This window comes from Cariama cristata, unplaced genomic scaffold (assembly GCF_000690535.1).
Source record: "Cariama cristata isolate BGI_N322 unplaced genomic scaffold, ASM69053v1 scaffold1450, whole genome shotgun sequence".
In the NCBI taxonomy this organism is placed as follows: domain Eukaryota; kingdom Metazoa; phylum Chordata; class Aves; order Cariamiformes; family Cariamidae; genus Cariama; species Cariama cristata.
The window spans coordinates 33935-54613 of NW_009596185.1; the positions used below are offsets into that span (position 1 = coordinate 33935).

At 35.9% G+C, this 20679-nt stretch overlaps 1 protein-coding gene across 1 annotated transcript in view; it reads right to left on the bottom strand.

Moving 5' to 3' along the window:
* Positions 1–20679, bottom strand: part of PCLO (piccolo presynaptic cytomatrix protein) — a gene marked incomplete at its 3' end in the record, with an annotated part of 153148 nt that overhangs the window by 12575 nt on the left and 119894 nt on the right. Inside the window, exons 11-18 of the mRNA XM_009704876.1 lie at positions 18915–18965; positions 17858–17988; positions 16212–16238; positions 13091–13184; positions 7105–7176; positions 4373–4553; positions 3150–3344; positions 1719–1901 (exon numbers count right to left, since the gene is read on the bottom strand). Of these exons, the coding sequence (XP_009703178.1) occupies positions 1719–1901; positions 3150–3344; positions 4373–4553; positions 7105–7176; positions 13091–13184; positions 16212–16238; positions 17858–17988; positions 18915–18965 (934 nt within the window). The remainder of the gene's footprint in view (positions 1–1718; positions 1902–3149; positions 3345–4372; positions 4554–7104; positions 7177–13090; positions 13185–16211; positions 16239–17857; positions 17989–18914; positions 18966–20679) is intronic.

Consider the following 20679-nt stretch of genomic DNA (forward strand, 5'->3'; position numbering starts at 1 on the left):
TTAACCTCAAAATGGCAATTATTGGCTGACCTCATATGAATAAATAAAACTAGTTCTGGTACAATAAGAAAAAGCCAAAACTTCTCACAGATCTGAAACCAGACTTGTAAACTTTGTGTAGATGACCATGCATTGTGTATATTTGTCAGCAGTAAAAAGACAAAAGTAGCATGTCTCTTCATAGTAACTCTAACCTCGCATATGTATTAATTATACTAACGTGTGCTCTTATTCTCCTAACTCTCTATGATGCTTCTAACATTGCTGAGCCAAGTGCATATCAATACATACCCTTTTTGCAATTTGAAAAGTAAAGAAGCTAGCATAACAGTTTAGTGGCAAGGGTACTTGAAGCCAACAGCTTAGCTATTTTCTTGTCATAAAAGTGTATGTGAGTCTTGATTCAACCTTATATCACAAGCAAAAGGTTTTAGCATTGCTTGTTTATGCCAAAAGGCATCATAGGACTACAAGTCTTTATGATAAATCTCTACAGACATGACACCTCAAAAGATCATAAGAGTTATTTAGATTTCTGTGGTATACATCCCAGGAATAGGATGGGCCTTTCAGTCATGATGCCTGAACCAGTACCATGATATCCTCTGGCCTCTGCCTGAACTGAGTGTCTGGAGTGGAGCTGTAGAGTAAGACAATATGTGTGTGGCTGGACATACTCATGTGTGCAGATATATTTATGGAAGAGTTCTTAAGGCTCTCATAAGAAACAACTTGTTATCTCTAAATACAATATTTAAAATTATTTGTTAAATTTGCCCTTGTTAATTAGCTGTTTTAACATCACACTAATTCTCTTAATGACTTGTTGCCTTTGGGGTATACTGTTTGAAGTATCATTCCCTCTTCCTCTCCTACAACCTTCCCAGCCAGATTGTATTGTCCATGGTGTGCAATGGTGTTCACAGAAAAATCCTCAATGAATCATGAGAGCTTGGAAAGGGATTACAGCACAAGAGAAGATCTGAGAGTCCACTCTATAAGTTTATTGAGATAACCCCTCAGATTCATGGAAATAAACAAAATGCTCCAGAAGTCAAAAGAACAGTGCCGATTTGAACCAACTGAGATTCTGGCTCTTTATTTGTGATGAGGAGAGAAATTGACGGTATGCAGTATTTAGGTTTGATGTGCAGGTGCCTACAGGTAGGAAATAATTTTTTAAGAAGCTGATAGGAAAGTTATCAAGAGATTGAGCTACACATGGATTAAAACTCCTTTCCTTTCCACTGGTGGTTTAAAAATTATCTATGCTAATGATTTTTGACGTAACAACTATGTTGGGAGAGGAAAAATAATTTGTTAATGTCCCAATTAGAACTCCAGAAACAAAAATGTGCAATTAGGTTTTTGTCACAGTACAAGATATGTTCAATCATGCTTAAGCAGACCAGCTTGGATGCATGCTTTTTATTAGGCAACAATGTGAGCAAAACTATACCATTTTTCAGCAGAAGTCTAAGTCCTCCAGTGGAATGGAAGTGCACGCATTTGTTGTTTTGTAATGTTTCTTAGCACAGTTTTTCATTATGCATTTATGCACTGATGTGGAAAAATCAAGCAGAGTTCTTGATTCACGTTAACATTTACAGCACTTAATGGAGTGGTAAAATAAATAATTAAATATTGCAATGAATTAGTAGACATGGCAAGAAGGATCTGGGATGTGGTTGGTTTCTTAACCATGTCTTTCTGCTCACCTCCTTCAGGCTTGACTGGTCCATCAGACATCACTTTCCTGAGGGCTAGTTGGCTTTGGTCTTTGTTGTCATTGGCTGGTGGAGGCAGATTGTCAGACTGAGTTCTTTGAATAGGGAGGACTCCTGCTATGCTGTGTCTGTGCTGCTTCCTGGCATGATTAGACTGACCGCTTTTATGTGCTGCTGTGGCAGTGTGGGTGAAATGGAAACCCAGAGTATGTATCCTCAGATGGAACCAGCTTAAATGTTATTCATGCAAACAGAAGTGTTTTTTTCTGTATTTAAGTAAGTAGTGTTTTCAAACACCAGAGACACCACATGCACAGCATTAAAGAGTATTAAAACTGGCTGTTTCTTTATTAATGATGATGAAGACAAGAGAAATAATTTTCCCCCAGTTTTTGCACTATACCATGGTAAGTTTATGGCATATCAACAAATCCTGAAGACAAACACAATGATTCCACAGTTAAAGAATCTTAATTTGCCAACAACTAAACCCTCAACTAGCAATTAGATACTGGTCTGAAGTATACTCTGGAAAGCAATCCTTTTGAATGGAAACGTTTTAATTTATTAATCTATTTAAAGTTGTCAGATGAAATCTATCTTGACCCTTCATCAATCCATGGCACAAAAATTACTAGAAGAATTTAACTGACTATGACACCTGACTTAGCTCTCAGCTCCCTTTGACTTTGCTAACTTGATAACACTGTTGAAATCTGATGCTGTTAGTGGCTTTGTGTGTTTAATGATTTTGCACTTAATGTGTTTAATGATTTTGTCTATTGCTGTTCTGCTCATCACTAACATGATTTTATCTGAGATATTAAGAAGGTTGCTTTCTATTTCCTTTAAAAAAAAATTAGATATTTACAGTCATGTTTCAAAAATAGAAATCTCAGCCATGTAGTTAAAAATTTTTTTTCTTTAACTTTAGATCTACTTTTGTGTATATAATACTGTCCTTCCTGATTACTACTTATAGATATATCTTCTTGTTAATGTGCTCTCAGTACTTGTTGTGTGCAACTTGAAGAGCTGGCAGCTGCATCTCTGCAGGTTTTGATTATTTCATTGGTAGTTATTTAGTGATATCAAAACACCACCACACAATGGAATTCTCTGTGAGTCATGCACAACCATGGAACATCATGGACCATGAATGAAGGGACTGATGGAGAAACAGCCAGTTTCACTGCAGTCTGTATAAATTAAAATAAATAAATAAATAAAAGACTTCTAAATACAAGAGTATATTGTAATTATATGTATTCACACACAGGCACACAAAGACAGACATTGAACAGAGTGAGCACAGTGTGCCAAGAACAGAAAAAAAACAGCCGAAAAGGGAAGGACAGCAGGGAAAAAGGCAACAGATGAACATTAAGCTGCCATGCTGAGGAATTTATTTGCGTCTTTTACTTGGTTGAAGGCGAAGCTGTTGGACAGCTGCTTCAGCAGCGGCGATGGCTGCCCCAGCGTCTTCAAGGTGAGTTTGAGTGACGCTGGTTTTGCTTTGGCTGCGAGATGGACCGTGAGAGCGCAGATGTCCTTCAGAGGAAGATTTGGAGCTCCCTGGACTGCTGTGGGATTTCTCAATGGTGGGCACCTGCATGTCTACCAAGAAAATTAAGAAGCACAACAGAGAATAACTAATTTACTATTGGGATTCTATCACCTGTTAATTATGCCTCCTGTGCTGGTTCACACTGGTGGAATGATGGGGTAACCTAAAGACTACTTTGTTTTCCACTTTCTACTTCTCTAGTATGTAGAGACTAACTAGCATCACTTACACTAGTACTGAATACTTAGCTAATGCAAGCAGTTTTATTCTGATGAATGCCCTGGTCAAAACCATAGCCTAACTCACAATAGCTTCTATACTAACCTCTAATTTAGATATAGATCTTATACAGACACCAATCCCTAGGAAAATATTACAGAGAAATAGAGAGGAGATGGAGCAGGGTCTTATCACTCTGAGACTCTCATCTGGATGCTATTTGGGATGGGTTTTGCTTTGATATGACATATACTGTGTTTTAAGTGAGCAACTGGCGACCGACTATTAAAGAAAAAAAGTAGTGATAAATTTCTTGGAGCGGGAGACACTGAGATCAGTTCCGCTTTTGTAAACAGTAGTATAATTCTACTGTATCAGCTCCACTGATTTCCAGTACAATTGAGATATGCTACAGCCCATTATCATTTACTGGAAATGCATATGCATTTTTAGAGCATAATTGTTATTCTATAAAATATTAATGTGACATTTCCAGAAGATAAAATGCCATAAAATTTTTACGGAACATGAAAAATAGAAAGCTAAATATGTATTGTATTTGGCCAAGGCTACCAGAAAAATGAAAAGGGTACAGAATCTACAGTAGATGTGCAAAGCACATAGTCTTTGTAAGCTGCTGTTTTAAGGACACAATTACTCAGTAAGCTGGCTGTCACTGATCGAGCCAAATTAAGCCTTGGCTCCAATGAATTAAATATACAGATAAATACATTTTTAATAAAAGTGTATACAAACTTCATAGCAGTAACATTATTTTTCTGTTAGAACTTACACATAGCAAAGGTTTTCCCATCATCTGGGAAAACATTTCATATCAGATGCACCAAGTCATTCCTACCCTTGGAGGGGTCCGGGAAGATTCCATGACTTCTGCTCTTGATAACAGATGGTTTTGGAGATTGCTGGCTACTCTGTCCAGAGTGAGATTTCCCATGATCAATGTTTTCACTCTGTTCTTTCAGAGGGTACCATCGAGGAGCGTTATCAAGCTGAGAGATGCTAGATAACTCAATCAATACCTAGAAATAAATCAAAGTACTGATCTATTAGTGATAGTGCACAGCAGAAGAGTCTACAGTTGTGTTACCAGAAATTGCAATCAAATGTAAGAAGTTAAGGGTACAAGGCTGTATGTTGACACATTCAGGACTCTCTGCCCATGCTCTGACCTTGACTGATATAAGCCAGCTGTGATCCTAAACCCACATTTGTTAGCATATTGATGTGTCTGAACTAATATGTCTTCTCAACAGGACCTCAGTAAGGACTATCAGCTTAGGCATAACTCCATACCAAGATGGCTAGACAGTTTAATGGGCAACCTGTGAGCGCAAGCTTGAAAGCTAGACTAAAAAGACATCTAGCAATTCTGCCTCTGTATAGACATATTCTAATAGAAGAATCGGGCAGTGTTATTTTTTCCCTTTTGTCAATGTTACTTAAGGGGTAAATAATTTGGTATGCGTTTTTCATAAAGTCTTCAATAATATGAGACTAGCGCTTGTTGATTCTTTAAAAAATCCACATAAGCAGAATTTGTAGCAAAAAGAAAAGAACAGGGATACCTTTGCACTTCATTAAAATAATAGAATTCAATAGGTCATTTAGGCCTCGAAACTTCACTGGAAAAAAAAAAAAAGCAGACGCAATGACAATGTGGAAATGAAATGACCAACTTGGCTAAAAAAAACCCCATTGTAGCTAAAATCTGCTCTAGGCCACCTGCATTGCTAGCAGGAGCTCTGTGAAATTTCTTAAAAAAAAAAAAAAAAAAGAAGTAAAAATAAATGTGCATTGGGATCGATAAAGATTATTCCTCCCTTAATGGTCTTACAGCTGAGAGGGCCAAGAGATGTAAAGTACTAAAGAGTCATCACAGAGTCCTGAATGAAGGAAAGGACAAAAATAAGCCTTGCATTTGGCTGTAAGGTGAGAAGTTAAAACTAACTTCAGGTAGCGAAGTTTTAAAACTGCTAGACAAACAAAGTGTGCAATTACCTCAGGGAACAATGTCTTTGTCAGTTTATTACAAGACCCTGAAGTAAAGAAAGCCTCTTTAAGTTTAGGGATAAAGGAGTCTCTTCTCAACTGATTGTTTATAGAAGGTTAAAAGCCTTTTTTTCTTTCCTTTTTTCTTTCAACTTCATAGGTTGTGTATGAACTGGCTTGGTCTTTCTGGTTAGGTCTACACTTAATTTGAACAGATTAACTGTTTAGCACTGGTCATAGTGTTGGGAATGACTTGGAAGACAGCATGGTTGAGGATTCTTCCCAACAGGCAGTAAAGGTTTGGGGGCTCCGCGGCTCTGCTTTGTAGAAGAGGGTTCACATTCCATGGGTGTGAACCATGATGGGCCACTTGCCTTCTGGGGCATGCAAGCGGTGCTGGCCCTATTCAAGGAAGTTCTTAGGGCACAGTTTGGATATCTGATGTCCTAAAATATACTGGATAGTCTTTTCTGTTCCTTTTTTCCATGAAGAACTGTTTTCATATTTAAGTCTGAATGATTTGATAAATAAAATAGTTCTAGAGACTGAAAATATTTGAAGGCAAAAGTTTAAATATTCCTGTAGAAGCAGCTGCTGGAGCATCTATTTTTTAAATGTCATAAATAACAATGATGTAAATGTTCAGTAAAGCCCTGCATTTGGACAAACATGCTGAACTCAACAGGAACACTGATGCAGTATTCGGGAAATAAGTAATCATGTAGCTGCTTCCTACACTTTTATTTTAGTAATTGTTCAAAAAGTGACACTGATTGCTTAGTTTTGTAGTTACACAAAGGAGAACTGGAGCTGAACTGAGTGCCTTTTTTGAGAAATTCAAACACAGAATGAGCAGAGATACTCTGAGTTACTCTGTACATGAGTGATCGATTTTCCTGGGCTTCTGTTTCTAATTATAATCCTCTTTTTTAATAACGTTTTTAATTACTTTTTTTGACATTACTGGTAATTCTGTATTATACATGCATATGTTTCTTTGCTTTTAAAAGAGAAAGTATACTTCTTCCCATGTTCACTTATTTATCATTAATTACAAGATTTTGCATTCAGTCATACTTTAGTAATTATATGGCTATTTTGTAGTGTTAAAAATGAAACCTTGATCAGCAAGACCAAATTACTCACACTTGCAGATACTTGTCCATGTGCTAAATTATGGCTTGATGGCAGAAATTAGTCCTTTAATTATTTACAAAGACTGAATCCTCCTCAGTCTTCCATGTTATGTTAAAATCAAAGCAGACAACTTATGAGTTGTAAAAAGAATTCCCCATTCAGTCACTGTGAAGTCTGTTACTATCTCATGCTAAAAATATCTCAATTTTCAGTGAAGTAACACTGTGTTGAGTCCTAAATGAACTTGCCCACAGTTTATTGAGATAAATGGAAGGCATCTTCCATGTGTGAATGAAAATCATTACCATTTGTTATGAAGTCAGCAGTAAAATTATGATGTAAAAATGTACCATACTTTGGAAGAGAAGAGTCTCCAAACACCAGTACACAGTTAATCAGCTTTCTAACTAGTCAGGGTTAGAGAGGAGGAAATAAGATACTCACTTCGCCAAGGAAGTCATTCGAAGAGAATCTATCATAATCCCAGACAGTCACTTCCAGTGTTTTCTTTTTCAGCTGGAATTTAAGTCAAAGGATAATTAACCCCATTGCCATCATAAAATTCAGATCAAGTCTTTATGGTGGTTTCTATTAATTATCTCCTGCTTGTACCCTTTTTCAAAGTGACAGCTAGGCAGCTTTTGTCCTCTCATCAACCTTGATCTCAGAAAAATAACTTGAGGCTATTATTTGTTATCAAGACAAATAGGTTTGTGCTTGGCCCTATTTTAGGAATTTCCACAGGTTGTTTTTGACAGAATGTGTGTCCACTACAAAAGCCAAACTGATTTTCAAAGCCTCATTTTTGTCAAAGCCCCATTTTTGTATTTCTGCAGCTTTTCTCATCATCAGATCTGAGTTGTCTGAACTCAGACATTTGCCTAAAGTGCATTTGAGTGTGAATTTCAAATGTATTATTTAAAACATCCTATTTACACAATTTCATCTGTGAAGACCAGGCTTTAATACCCCCAGAATTCAGTGTAGTCAATGGGACTCTGCAAGTGATACAGACATGCAGGACAAGTTGTACTGTTAGTTATTAGTAACAGCCATCAGAACCCATTATCTGCAGACCTTGTTAAGTATGATAGCTGTGTCAAGCACTCTTCTTACAGACTACAGTACGAAACAAGTAAGTCTTTTTATATGACAAGATAGTGCAAGACAGAGAAGCAGTTGACCAAAGCAGTTGACCTTATTGAAAGACTGACCTGAGTGTTATTTCAGGGGTCTGTGGGGACAGATGGGGAGAGGATTGATTACCGGTGGTGTATGATGGGGCAAAAGGCTAGCAGGTGGCTGGAGAGGCAGTAATAAATTCATGTGGCTTGAAGGAGAGAAGGACAAAGTCCTGGGGGTACAGGATGTCTGTGAAGTCAGGCTGAGAAGTTGTAAGTGAAGAATTTGTTGGACACTTCTGAGCATTACTAAGGAAAACAGGACTCTTTTCACATACTTGAATAAAAGAGTTCAGAAACAGATAATTGATAATTGAGGTCATCATCCTAACAGAAGCAATGTGTCACCTACTGCTCTGACTACTAATTGGCTGCTTGGGACAAAGGGACAACAAAGGATCAAGTCAATAAGCTATACTATTACATATTATAAATACTTTCAAGAAAAGCGTTGTTTGTTATTTAGCTCCACGGCCCCTTGTTTTAGTGCAACACAGATCCAGATAGTTCTTAATAACTTTCAATTGCCTTTAAATGATAATTTAATCTCATTATTATGTATTTGGAATATCTTCTGCTCCCAGTTAACTTCAGAAAAATAAGCAACTAATGCAGCTGCCTGTACAACTAAGCCAGTGACTTTGAAAAACAAGTTTAAATCAGCATATCCTGGAAAACCAACACAGAGGTGAATTGTACTATTTGTAGCATCAACAATGTACTCTTTAAGTAGGCAACAACATGACTTGAAAGCTAAAATTTTTTTAAAAATGAGAGTAATTATTTAATCTTTCTCTGTTTTATTCTTACACAATTAGGCAACATTATTCTTAAACATTCTTTTTAAAAATATCCTGCAAAAATTAAGGAAATTAAGGAAAAAGTTTCTCTTTTTAGCATCCCTTACGGAATATTTTTAAAGCTGATTTCCTGGACTGAATAAAATTCCTTTTCTTTGCTGTTCCAAGACAGTATTGAAACTGTAATGTGAAAAACAACCTGAAAGAATGAGTTAAGCAGCAACTGGTCCACGCTAGTTTTAGCTTCTTGGATGATATAACTTCCTGCTTGATGCTATACTAATTATACATATTTTTACTCTTTAAAAAAGAGGAATAGCATAAATATTTTTCAGAAATGTATTGTGTCAATTGTTCCTATTTTGAGAGGTCATGTTGTATTCTTATTTCAAGTGATGACTATGCAAGGACAGAGAAAAGAATGTATAGATCCAGGAAAGGAAAAAAAAAAACTCTAAGTTTTGAAGAATTTTTGGTGGAAATGGTAAAATAGAGAAAATTTTCAAGTAACTGCAACTCTACTTTACTAGCTTCTCTGCATTAGTGTGATAATCATACTGTGCTGAAAACTTGCAGTACTCTATATTTCTTTATCTATTTTAAGGTTCTTAGTTTAATAAAGCTTTTACAAAATATTATTACAATGAAAAACCATCAAAAGAGCTTTACTAGGCAGAGTGCATGAAATGAATTTCAAAGAGGAGGAAAATTTGCTTTTCTGAAGATATATTTATGTACCACTATTGAAGGCAAAGAACACTCAATGGCTAGTGGTTTTAAAAGCAGCCGTTATACCAATACAGCAAAGTAGGGTTCTGTCTTACATCATCCAGTTTTAGGTCATGAGGCCAGAAGTTCAGATCCCCATCAGGAATTTAACTGACAGCAATACTGAAACAGGTTGCAGAAACCCACTATCCATCTGACCGTGGGTTTCTGTAAGTGGACGATGTACCAACAGGAAAATGAGAAAGCATCTCTAAAAGAAGAAAAACAGTTTACACATTGTGAACCTTATCTGAGTTCCAAGCATATTATAAAAAAATGTTACTAAGCTGCAACTAATTTCAGGCTTTGCCTTGTGCAAAAATTAAAAACAAAAAAAAGAAATAAAAATTAAAAAATAAAAACCTGCCTAAAAGCCTATTACTGCATGTGAACAGTTAGCTTTAGGCTGCTGTGGTCAACTGTAATTTAAAGAAAATTAAGGAATATGCAGAAACAGCCAATGTGAATAGCATTTTCTCTTATGGAAGACATAACCAACACCACATGTACAGAAGTGTCTGTTTCTTGGTTTAAATGTCTGCAGATCACTGGATGTTGTTACGGATAATGCAGGTCTGTATAACTAAATATGCGTTACTTAAAATATTGAATACATACTCCTTGAAATTCTCATACAAGTATTTGTACAAGGAAAGAAATAATTTTAATGCAGTTTGTTTTTCTTGTATGCTGAAAGTAAATTCCTCCAATTACTTCAGAAATAATATAAAAGATTGCAGTCTCAGTCAGGATATTTGATGAGTAGAAATGAAGGTGTTGTATTAGATCATGCTTTATATTTATTTGTGTTTACATTCATATTTAACATTTTATTGTACTCATCTCTATGTTGGTGTACTTCAGGACACGGGAGGACAAAAAGACTTTTGTAGGTCACTTACTTAGAAACTTACTTTCTCTTGTCCAAGATATTAAGTAAGATTTAAGTACCGACACCTTACTGATTCAGAAGAAAGCTTTTCTTTTGGAAATAAGACATAGGCTCCTACATCACTCAAGGATTTTGAAAATATTACTCCTTCTAAATGTATTACCTTCAATTTAAGGACATGAGCTATAGCAAAAGCTATTTGCTTTAATGAATTATATCCATCATTTAAGGAAATAATTTTATTTGCTTTCTGACATGTAAGAAATTGAGATAAACAAAACCACACCTTATATTGTGGTCATACATCATACCAACAGCCTGACCAGCAATAGAACTTACACCTTTTACCATCTTCTCCTTAAATCATTCTAATGATTTCTTTCATGGTCTGAGTAGGTATTTGATTTGAGTTAGCAATTATTATACAATATTTGTAATGTGTGTACTCAGCCTTCCTCTCAAATTGTAATTATCTCCACTTTTTTACTTAACAAAAAACCTAAATTACTAAATATTCAGTTTAATTTTTTTCCTCCAACAGTCAAAGCAGAATTTGCTACGTGATAAAACTAATCATTCCAACCTTGAAAAAGCCTGTTTCGTTTCAAAGAGTGATCTATTTCCCATAATTATTTTCACTTTAATTTCAGCTAGGTTATGAAAGAGAAAAGGAAAATGAAAAATTGTACAACCAGTTAAAGTCTAGACAGTGACGTTAAAAAGACTATATTAGGAAATATTTAATAATACTTCTTTGCTGTCAGCAAGCAACCCATGCTTTGATGGAGGGAAAGGAAATGCTTCTTTGAAGAAATAATATTTATGAAAATTCATGAATTTATGTTAGGGTATGACTACTAACTCTGTATAACTTAGTGTATGATGCAGTTTTGCTTGTTTCATGATCAGAATACACATTCTCAGTCTATCACAATTATTGTCTTGTGATTTTCTTTATATTCCCAACTATTTTGAAATATCCATTTGTGAAGGTTATGAGTGCAAATGATATACTATTGCATGGTGATAGTTCTTCAAACTGTAGAGGGTACTTATCATCAGCATGGAATTATTTGGTGATTTAGAAATGTGATTTACTGTATATTCTCTAAGCCAGGGTGCTGAATTCTATAGGAGAAGAATCACTCACACCGGTATCTTAGCACTAGACACAAGCCTTGGAAAGGTGTGGAAGGAAATCGTGTTCCCTGCACATGCTCCTATGTGACAAGAGGAGAAAATATACAGCACATGTGGTGCTCAGATGAAGCTTACAAGCACTGCATAACAGCCTCAGAAACTGACATCAAAGAAATTAGATTTTCTGTCATAAAAATCTCTGTCCAAGAAATCATAGACTATGATCATTATCGAATTTAAAATCACCAGCCATTGAATGTCCAACGCCCAAGCACTCTTAATTACAGCTCTGTGAAACATCACAGCAGAACCTGAAAGCAAATTAAGTAAACAGATTTTCTTAAACGGAAAGCTTGGTTCAGAAGTACTGCCAAGACTTACCAAACCTTTTCACAAAACCCAGAAGACCTAGGCTTTACATTGCAGCTAGAAAAACACCACAGTTTTTTTCCTCTGACGTTTTCACTGCCAATGAGCTGCCATTTATGCAAGCCTACATGAAACGGCATACAAAACCCAGCAAACCTTAAACACTACATACAACAGGACACCCTGAAGTAAATCTGAGCTACTGCCTGTTAAATTCAGACACGTAGATTTTATGAGCAACCATGCAAGTGTCTCAGCACGAAGGGTTTTGCTCCATGCAAAAATGAATATCTTAAGCTGTGTTCCTCTCAAAGAACAAGAAGAATGAATAACTAAATTTTAAGTTAGGAAGATAATATTGAGCTTTTGGTGTTGTGTTGGAGAAGTATATTAAAAACACTGGGAAATCTGTTCACTAAAGAATCTGGTGATTCTGGGCTTTTTTAAGAAGTACCGAAAGATTAAATGGCCTTGAAAAATAAAGTTGAAAGTATCAAGAACAAAACACTAGGAAAGGCAAAAAGATTTAGGACTGTGTACAGATGCATTATTCTATAAAATATACTTCATAATTTAAGGGACCAATCATCATTTTGCTCATTATGCCTTTTTCAAATGGTAAAAAGTCCCTTTAAAAGGGGAGATGGAGAAAAAGAGGACTCAATGGCTTCATACTGCCTCCCTGTAGGTCATTTAGAGTCAGGAAGTCACCAAGAAACAGAGAAGACTTCCACAGATTTCTTTCCAAAATGTGAGTTACATTTTTCTATAACAAGGAAATTAAAGGTCTTCTAAAATTTTTTCAGGCAATTGATATTTCAAGCCTATTGTTGTAAGCTGCTACTAATTCTAAGAATATATCTCTACATTGTATAAATATTTTTGAATAAGAAAATGGTAGGACCTGTGTTTTGTGTGAGCTTGCATGGTTTTTGTAACAAAGAGTGACAGTGATTTCTGCATCTACTTCAGAAACTTATGTCTTAATTTATTCCCTTGTATTCCATTATCATTTTTCAAATTGCCACATCTGTACTTATGACATGATTATGAGTGTAATCCCCACAAATTACCATTTTTATGAGTAGAAGGGACAAGAAAAGGGTATTGATATAGTAAACTCTATCAGAGGCAAGGACACAGTTCCAAATTTCCCCTGAATTTGGCAAGCTTTTACAGGGGTTCACAGAAGTGCCAGGAGCACTGCTCCCTTCACCGTAAGCACTGCAGATGATACATAAAGCAGCAAATTGCTCTGAACAGTACTACCAGTCACGCACCTGCTCCATGGAGATATTTTTATAAATGACCGTCTGATTCCACTCAGGATTCAAGCTTTTCTGTATGTACTTAGTTCTCCGCTTGTACTCAGCACTGAGTTTGAACAAAAGAAGGAAATGTTACATTAGTGATCTTTTGTTTCTTTCAGTTCTAAGGCAAAAAACCCCCACAAACCAAAAAAAACAGAAAAAGAAAAGATCTGCGTCTCCCATTTCTGCATCAACTCAGGGTTACAAAAGGACAATGACAGCCCTTGGGTTTTTTTCTTTAGTATGCTTTCCCAAAACAGTCTTTTAAAACATCAAGATACAAGGTAAAGAACTTCTTTTTGCCAGTCGGCAAGTCAACTGCCCTTTGTTTTCTGTTCAAACCTCCTATACATTAAAAGATTTATGTGCTATATCTGTTACTAAATTAAATGTGCCCAGCACTAAGGCCAAATGGCACAAAATGACCTGTATCTACCCTATTAAACTCTTTTATGGTTCCCCTACATTAAGTTTTGGTAGTGTGCTATTCTCCTGATTCTCACTGCTGACTTTTGATTGAACTGTGTTTTGGTTCATACTGTGGCATGGTCTCAGAGCCAATGAACTAGATTCCTTTCACATGAGATTAACTCAGAAGATGCACTCCAGGGACTCATTTAATCAGCTAGTTACTAACGGTGTACCATGCATGGTATCAGATTGGAGCAGGTCTGAATTAAGGTTATGTGAAAGATGCATGTGTTTTGCTGACACATGTATGTCAATGTCTTTGGCACCAGCAGTTTCACTCTACAAACTCAATTCTACTGTGCAGTATTCCCATCTAATTATTCTGGAGTGTCCAGTGGCCTTATTCTCTAAAAGGAGGTAGCCATATCCAAGCGGCCTGCTAGCCTGATATCTTTTAATGAAAGGGACTTGCAGTTATTTTTGCTCTTACTTTTTGCTCTAGTCATTCTATGCAGTTCCATTTATTTTTTTGCAAAACATGCTATCCACTGTCTTCCAGGTTATCGAAAAATGTGAAGGGCGTTAGGACCTGTGAAACAAATTATCTGTTCACCTCTGCTCATGAAAAGAAAGCAGTAGGTCTCCGCAGTTCAATCAGTTCTGTTGGCCACAGCATACAATGGTATATTTTTGAAAAGAAAAGAAAAGAAAAAAGATATTTCTTTTTTCTTGTATGTCAGTAAGAAAAGGATGAATTAAAATCTAGGGGGACCAATGGCATACAAAAAAGAAACTCACAAAAAGTTACTTCTTTGCATATCTTGGAAAGAAAACTGAAATACAAAAATCTAAATCCTTTTGGAAATTAGATTTTGATAGCAAATTGTATTCAGCAATGAACTTAAATTTTTTAAGCACCTCAGTAGCCTTCTTTTCCCACTCTCTATTCTGAGAAAAGCACCCCCATCACTCAATGTATTAATGAGATCTGACTGATCCATATGGAGACATGGGACACAGGCAAGTGACAGCTGGACTGGCAGCACCTCTCTCTCTGGGCTCACAGTACTCCTCAAATGAATGTATATTCTGATCAACTATTAATGAAATATTAACTTATCCAAACTCTTCCTACACCCAGAGTAACCCACTTATTTTGTACCCTAACCAAGCCAGGATAGTATTATACAGCTTGGGCTTGTCTAAATGTCATATGATCTACCAGTTTTAACAACTGATACACTTTCGTCTTTTTGAAGAAAGCAGGAAAGGACTCTTTGTACACTAAGCCAAGAAAAATTACACCAAGATATTCCCTTTCCTTTCCTGGAGTTCCTTTTGCAATATTACAATTTCATCACCTTTTCAAAGTTTCTGATTCTTTTCAGAAATATGTGAGAAGGTGATTCATGCAGTGCTGAGATTCAGCGCTGGCAGTGACAAAAGGTAAATGTGTTGCTGGCATCGTAACTCTGGAGTATTTCCAGTGAAGTCCATAAAGTATGTGGATCTAAACTGGCATGGGTGGTGTTAGCCCACATTCACATAACCTATGGTCTGGATCTGTTGCAGAGGGAAGCAGGAGACCTTGACCACAGGCTAAGCTGGTTGACAGCTGAAGGTTTCTAGACTTCCGAAGGGAAGGATCTGGCAAACACATTAAGTTCATACCATCGATGCACCTTCCCCTCAACAATTGTGATTAACAGATGGAGATGCTTTAATAAAATGCATTCATTAAACCAATCTATACCTAGTATGAAATAATTTGCACTTGAAATTCACAGAGTATGCTGATGGAAAAGATACAAACTGCATTACTCTGTCATTTCTCTATGCTTATTAACACATAATACAACTGAAAGTACAACGAAAAAAGTTTAACATAATAACTGCATATCAAATATGGCTTTTAAACACATTCGTTAAACCATTTTATTAACGAAGAAACAGATTGATGACAGAGAAGATCTATTCATTGAAATTCATCCGTTGACTTGTTTGGTCAGATTTCTGTTTTTAAACAGATTTAGAATTTGGGCTGAATTGCTATTCTTATATACTTAGCCTGGTCTGATACTAGTATATCTTGAGAATGGAGTTTTGCCTTATGTTTCCAACTCCAGGACAAACAAAGCACTAGTAATTTCAATAACTAAAAATTCAACTTTGTTTACCACAAATAACCATTTATCATTTATGTGGTCAAGCAGCTTTAAAACCAGCTGGGCAATCATCTAGAATTATACCTGGCTTTAATGTCTATACACTGTACAAGGCACAGAGAGAAAAATATTCCATTTCATTTCCAAACAGTGCCTGTTTCTCTTGGCATTAACACCATTCAGAATCTTGATACAAGTTCACAGTTAATTATTTTGCAACTTCCAGTGACTGAGAATGAATTTTTAGATATCTCTGAATTAAATTCTTCCAGACTTCAAAAGAAATTTTGTTTGTCATCAGAGTTTGGTCCTAGAATATTATTGCATTGAGGAGCATTAATTACTTGTTTCCAGTTCCTTCTGACCTGGAAATGGGATTCATTAGAGAATGAACAGCAAAACTCATGCTGCCATTGCATGCCATCAAGAGAAATCTGCAGTTCAGTGCACAGGCTTATCGTATCATGCAGGCATACAAAAATGAAAGAATAAAATTGAAAGATAGTACACTCTACCTTGCATTTTGGACAACCATGACTTGTCTGCACATCCAGCATTTACAGAGTTAGGAACACAGAGGAAGCAGTGTGAGAGAAAATGAGAACAGAGACGAAAGAAAACATGTGAATAGTGAGTAGTTTCTAGTATCAGAATCAAAGGAAATAGAGGCATTAGGAAGAACAGGAAGTATAGCATGGACTGAACTACAGATAAAACATATTCAGTAGCAATTATAGTTTCTGCTTTCAGAAACAAGTTTTGAGAAGCTCTTCATTTTCATTATTCCCTAAAGCCCCAAGTCACATGCAAAACTGTAACATTGCCATGTTTTAAAATAATGAACCCAAACAAAACTAAAATCCATATTCTTCACAACTTGACAGCAAGTTTAAACCTGTACTTGGATCTGGCTTAGACCTGTGAAGGGTGAACGTCTCTCTAGTTCACAGTCTTATTTCTATATCAGTGAATGTACCTGCAAAATTTGCAGTAAGGTTGATTTGACAAGTATTTTACAAGACTCTTAGGTGCATTAAAAACCCCTTAGGATTTAGGACCTGTTCCCATTATATTCAGTAATAGCTTTGGGCTCAGTGCCACTGAACAATATTGAATGCTGTATAGCCAGAATTAGCAAGCTACAAAAGAATATGCAGGCCTTTAGTTGTACTATTCATGTGCTTTTTAGTGGTGCTTGCCCATATGCCAAATGCTAAACTGTGACCTGAGTATCTACTTTCCTGTTTGAACAGAACAGAAACACAGATTTTTAGTTGCATTGTCCTAGCCTAAGAGTCTTTTAGGATGAGTGTGACTGCATAAGCAGAAGTTTTCAGGAATTTGTCTTTGCAATCGAAGTTCTGATCTATCAGCTTAATTTTAGATATATCTATTGTGTCACTGAAGTCAGCAGGATTATTATAACCATGTATACTTATACATACGTATGACATTCTGCAATTTTAGGGCATAAAAAGAGTTATAATATCGCTGATACAGAAATATATCTTTTAAAGGAAACACTAACGAGTTATTTGTGATTACAGAGTCTAAAAAACCAACGGTTTGTGAAAAAGTAATTAGTGATTTGTATAGTCATTAGATACAAAATGACCAGAATTTCTAAACCCACATCTTAGCTCTTTAAAAAAGATCAGAAAAAAATCACATGGAATGAATGTTTTCTGACTGGTGTTTCTCACCTTTGATATTATACTGCAACCTTAAATTCATCTCAGATACTGTAATTCTGTACATTTGCAAATCTGTCCCAAATTCAGAATGTCTTGAGCTGAAGCAATCATTCCATGTTAAACTTAACATTTAGCTTTCTATATTACAGAAAGTATTATATATATTTAGTACTTTTCAGTAGAGTCTATTGCTTTTTTAATACACATTTTTCATGTACTAGAATTTCTAAATAGAAATATGAAAAAAAAAATAAAATCTGCAGGAATGATCATGAAGTCCCTGAGGTCATTAGCAAAGTATGCACATTCTCCTGGGAATAGGATCCAGCTCTCTATTAAAAATCCACCATTTTTCCAGGCGTTGTGCCTGGATTTTCTATAGCAATAATTCTCAGTTCTGTTTATTAGTGACAAGTAATGAACCCAAATTAAAAGAAAGTTCAGGTTAAAATTTCTCCTACACTTACCCTCTCCCTGGAAGAAGATAAACTTTAACAAAGGGGTCCGAATAGCCATTATTGTCTCTGGGAGCAAGGTTTCTTGCCTGAAGGATGTGGATGATAAGGTTGCCAAGGTGTTTGTCATAGTTGATTTGAAGCTACAGAACACATTAAAACACAGTAAGATTATTTGTTATTTTTACTTCCTAAATGATTCAATACCTCTCCTAAATCCTTTGAATAAAATGACTTTTAGACCTTTAATTTGGCTGGAAATAAACACATTTTAGAAGTTTCTGTCTCTCTCTCTCCTGACTAGAATGAGATGCCAGATAATTATACTGGATCTTGAAACAAATTCTGCTTTCAAAGTCTGTCAGTGTGGGTTTAAAAAAAAAAAAAAAGGAAACATCCATATTGACCTATTCCAGTCAGGAAAAAGCACATGAAATTTGAACCCTTGGTATTATTCTGAGCAATAGCCAGCTTATTGAGTAGGAATTACACAAATTCTGACTACCTGGAGCCCAAGCCCAGGAAGGATGTTATAGCACTATGGAGAGACCTTTAGTAGTAGTATAGGAGAGAGGGATTAATTAAGGGGGAAAAAAAGACAGAAATCTGTATGAAGTTAAGCTTTGTTTAATCTGTTGCTCCCAGTTGCACTGTTTTAAAAAGCTAGAGTAAAGTCAGTTTACATAAGAGATAACCACAAACTTGGCATTGCATGGAAATAAATACACTGCACTATGAGAAACCCACAGCAGTCTTTGCTTAAATGTAAAGAGTTTGGGAATTCCTGAAGTAAACCACAATAAATGGCCAAAGATTAGAGATTAGAATGAATTTCAGTATGTTTTAGCCCCTTCAGGAACAATAGCATTTTCAGTTCTTCTGTTTGTATTTTACAAGCCAACATTGAAGACAGAGTCAAAAATCAAGCACTGACTTACATTAGTGACATTTCAAGGGGTTGGAGTTAAATACGAAATCAGTTAATGGAGATTGTTTTCTGCAAACTTATTCATCAGAAAAATGCAGCCAGTAGCAACAACAATTTACAGAGCAAAAACTGCATATTTACCTGAATTTCTCCAGTGATTGGATGGGAAGTAGACTTTGTAGTTTCTGTAGGCTGCCAGATTAAAATACATAAATAAATACACAGACACACACTCACAAATATACACATATGCATATTGGAAATAATAGATTTTCAAAGTTAACTTTTTTAACAGATGTTGTTTATACTGTTGTATTACCACATATTTTTAAAAACTGTTTCATTGTTTCCAATTAGTATACTCAAAACTAATAGTTATGGTATTTCAACTTAAAGTCCAGTCCAGTCATTTTGATCATCTTTCATGCAAGTATAGAATCAGACAACTTGAGCATCAAAGTCTTTACAGTCTGAGCAGATTGGTCACACAGGGAGGCATGGGGAGAAGAAGACATATAAGATTAACCCTGTCTAACGAAAGTGAATGTTGCAAAGAGAAACCAAATATCATGTCAAGTACAACAAGGTCATATTTCTATTGAAAGTCAAAGGCTACACTAGTTTAAATTGAGTTTAGGTGAAAGTGGGTAGAAAGAGTGGAAAGAATGGTACTAAAACTGAGTGATGTGTATAAGTGGATTTCACAATTGTAAGCCATCTCATATATTTTTTGCTTTATTCTGTGTTTTTTGATAATCAATTCAGCTACACCACTTCATCTTCAAATTTCTCCACACACTTTCCATGACATTAAATTTAAATTTTCTGTCCTCCTCTTTAAAATGCTGTATAATCATGCTTGTTCCTCTCTGTTCTCTATCACTGAGCTTTTCCAGTTTGCTGACAAAAGCAATAAAATCCTCAGTGTCTTTTTTTTTCGCCCTTTTCTTCCCTTCTGTTTGCTAGTAGTTGGAAAACAATATCACCATTTGCTTCAAATCCTGAACTCTCAAAAATACGCTGTTCAGTTAAATGATGGTGCCCTTGAGCCACTCTGGACCTACCTCTAATCTGCAAGCCATCAGTCAAGCAAGAAAGCTCTCTCTGGTTCAGTAGCAGGATTTGAATATTTTTGCATTCTCTCCACATCTGCTTCCTTGGTTGATGCAGCAGAAAACAAAGGATGCAAACAAGGACAAACTTACTGTTCTCTGAGGACTGATCTGGAAGTCATCTCTTCCTATTTTTCCAGATGCGACCAGCAGCCTGACATACTATTCTGCATAATTAGGATTTCTTTCAGTTTCTGAGAAGAGTAAAACCCATCTGCCTCTTTTGTGCTGCGCTACCCTACAAAAAAAAACTCGTAGAGATTTTCTCTAAAACTAGTTTGGTCCTTGAAAGAATATCCAAAGGGAGAATTTCACTCCTTTTGCCAAAGACAGAGATCTTCCTGAGCATCATGCAAACTTTCAAAATAGGGTTTAAATGGCTTAAATTTCTCATACTTTACCTCTACAAATGTATTTTGTTATCCTTTAATAGTTCTGACTTCAGTCTGTGCTAGCGCTGACAATGCTACAAAATAACATGGAGTTAGCTGTGCTGCAGCTACAAAATCGCTGCCAGCTAGTCTGAATGCTCTAATTTTTCAGAAGTTTGAATAGCAAAAAATAATAAGTTTGTTCACTCCAGGTATCATGTAATACAGAATATATTAGTATGGATACTGTAGAAGTAGTTCAGGGGCAAGGAAATGGGCATGTCAATTTGTGTGGGGACTTCCAAAGGTGGTTAAAGTGGAGTTCCCTTTAGCCACGCAGTTACTTTGCTTTCATCTACATGTCTTTAAAAATAAATGTGCATTTTTATGTTTTCATATCATTGTTAAATCTCTCATTTACAA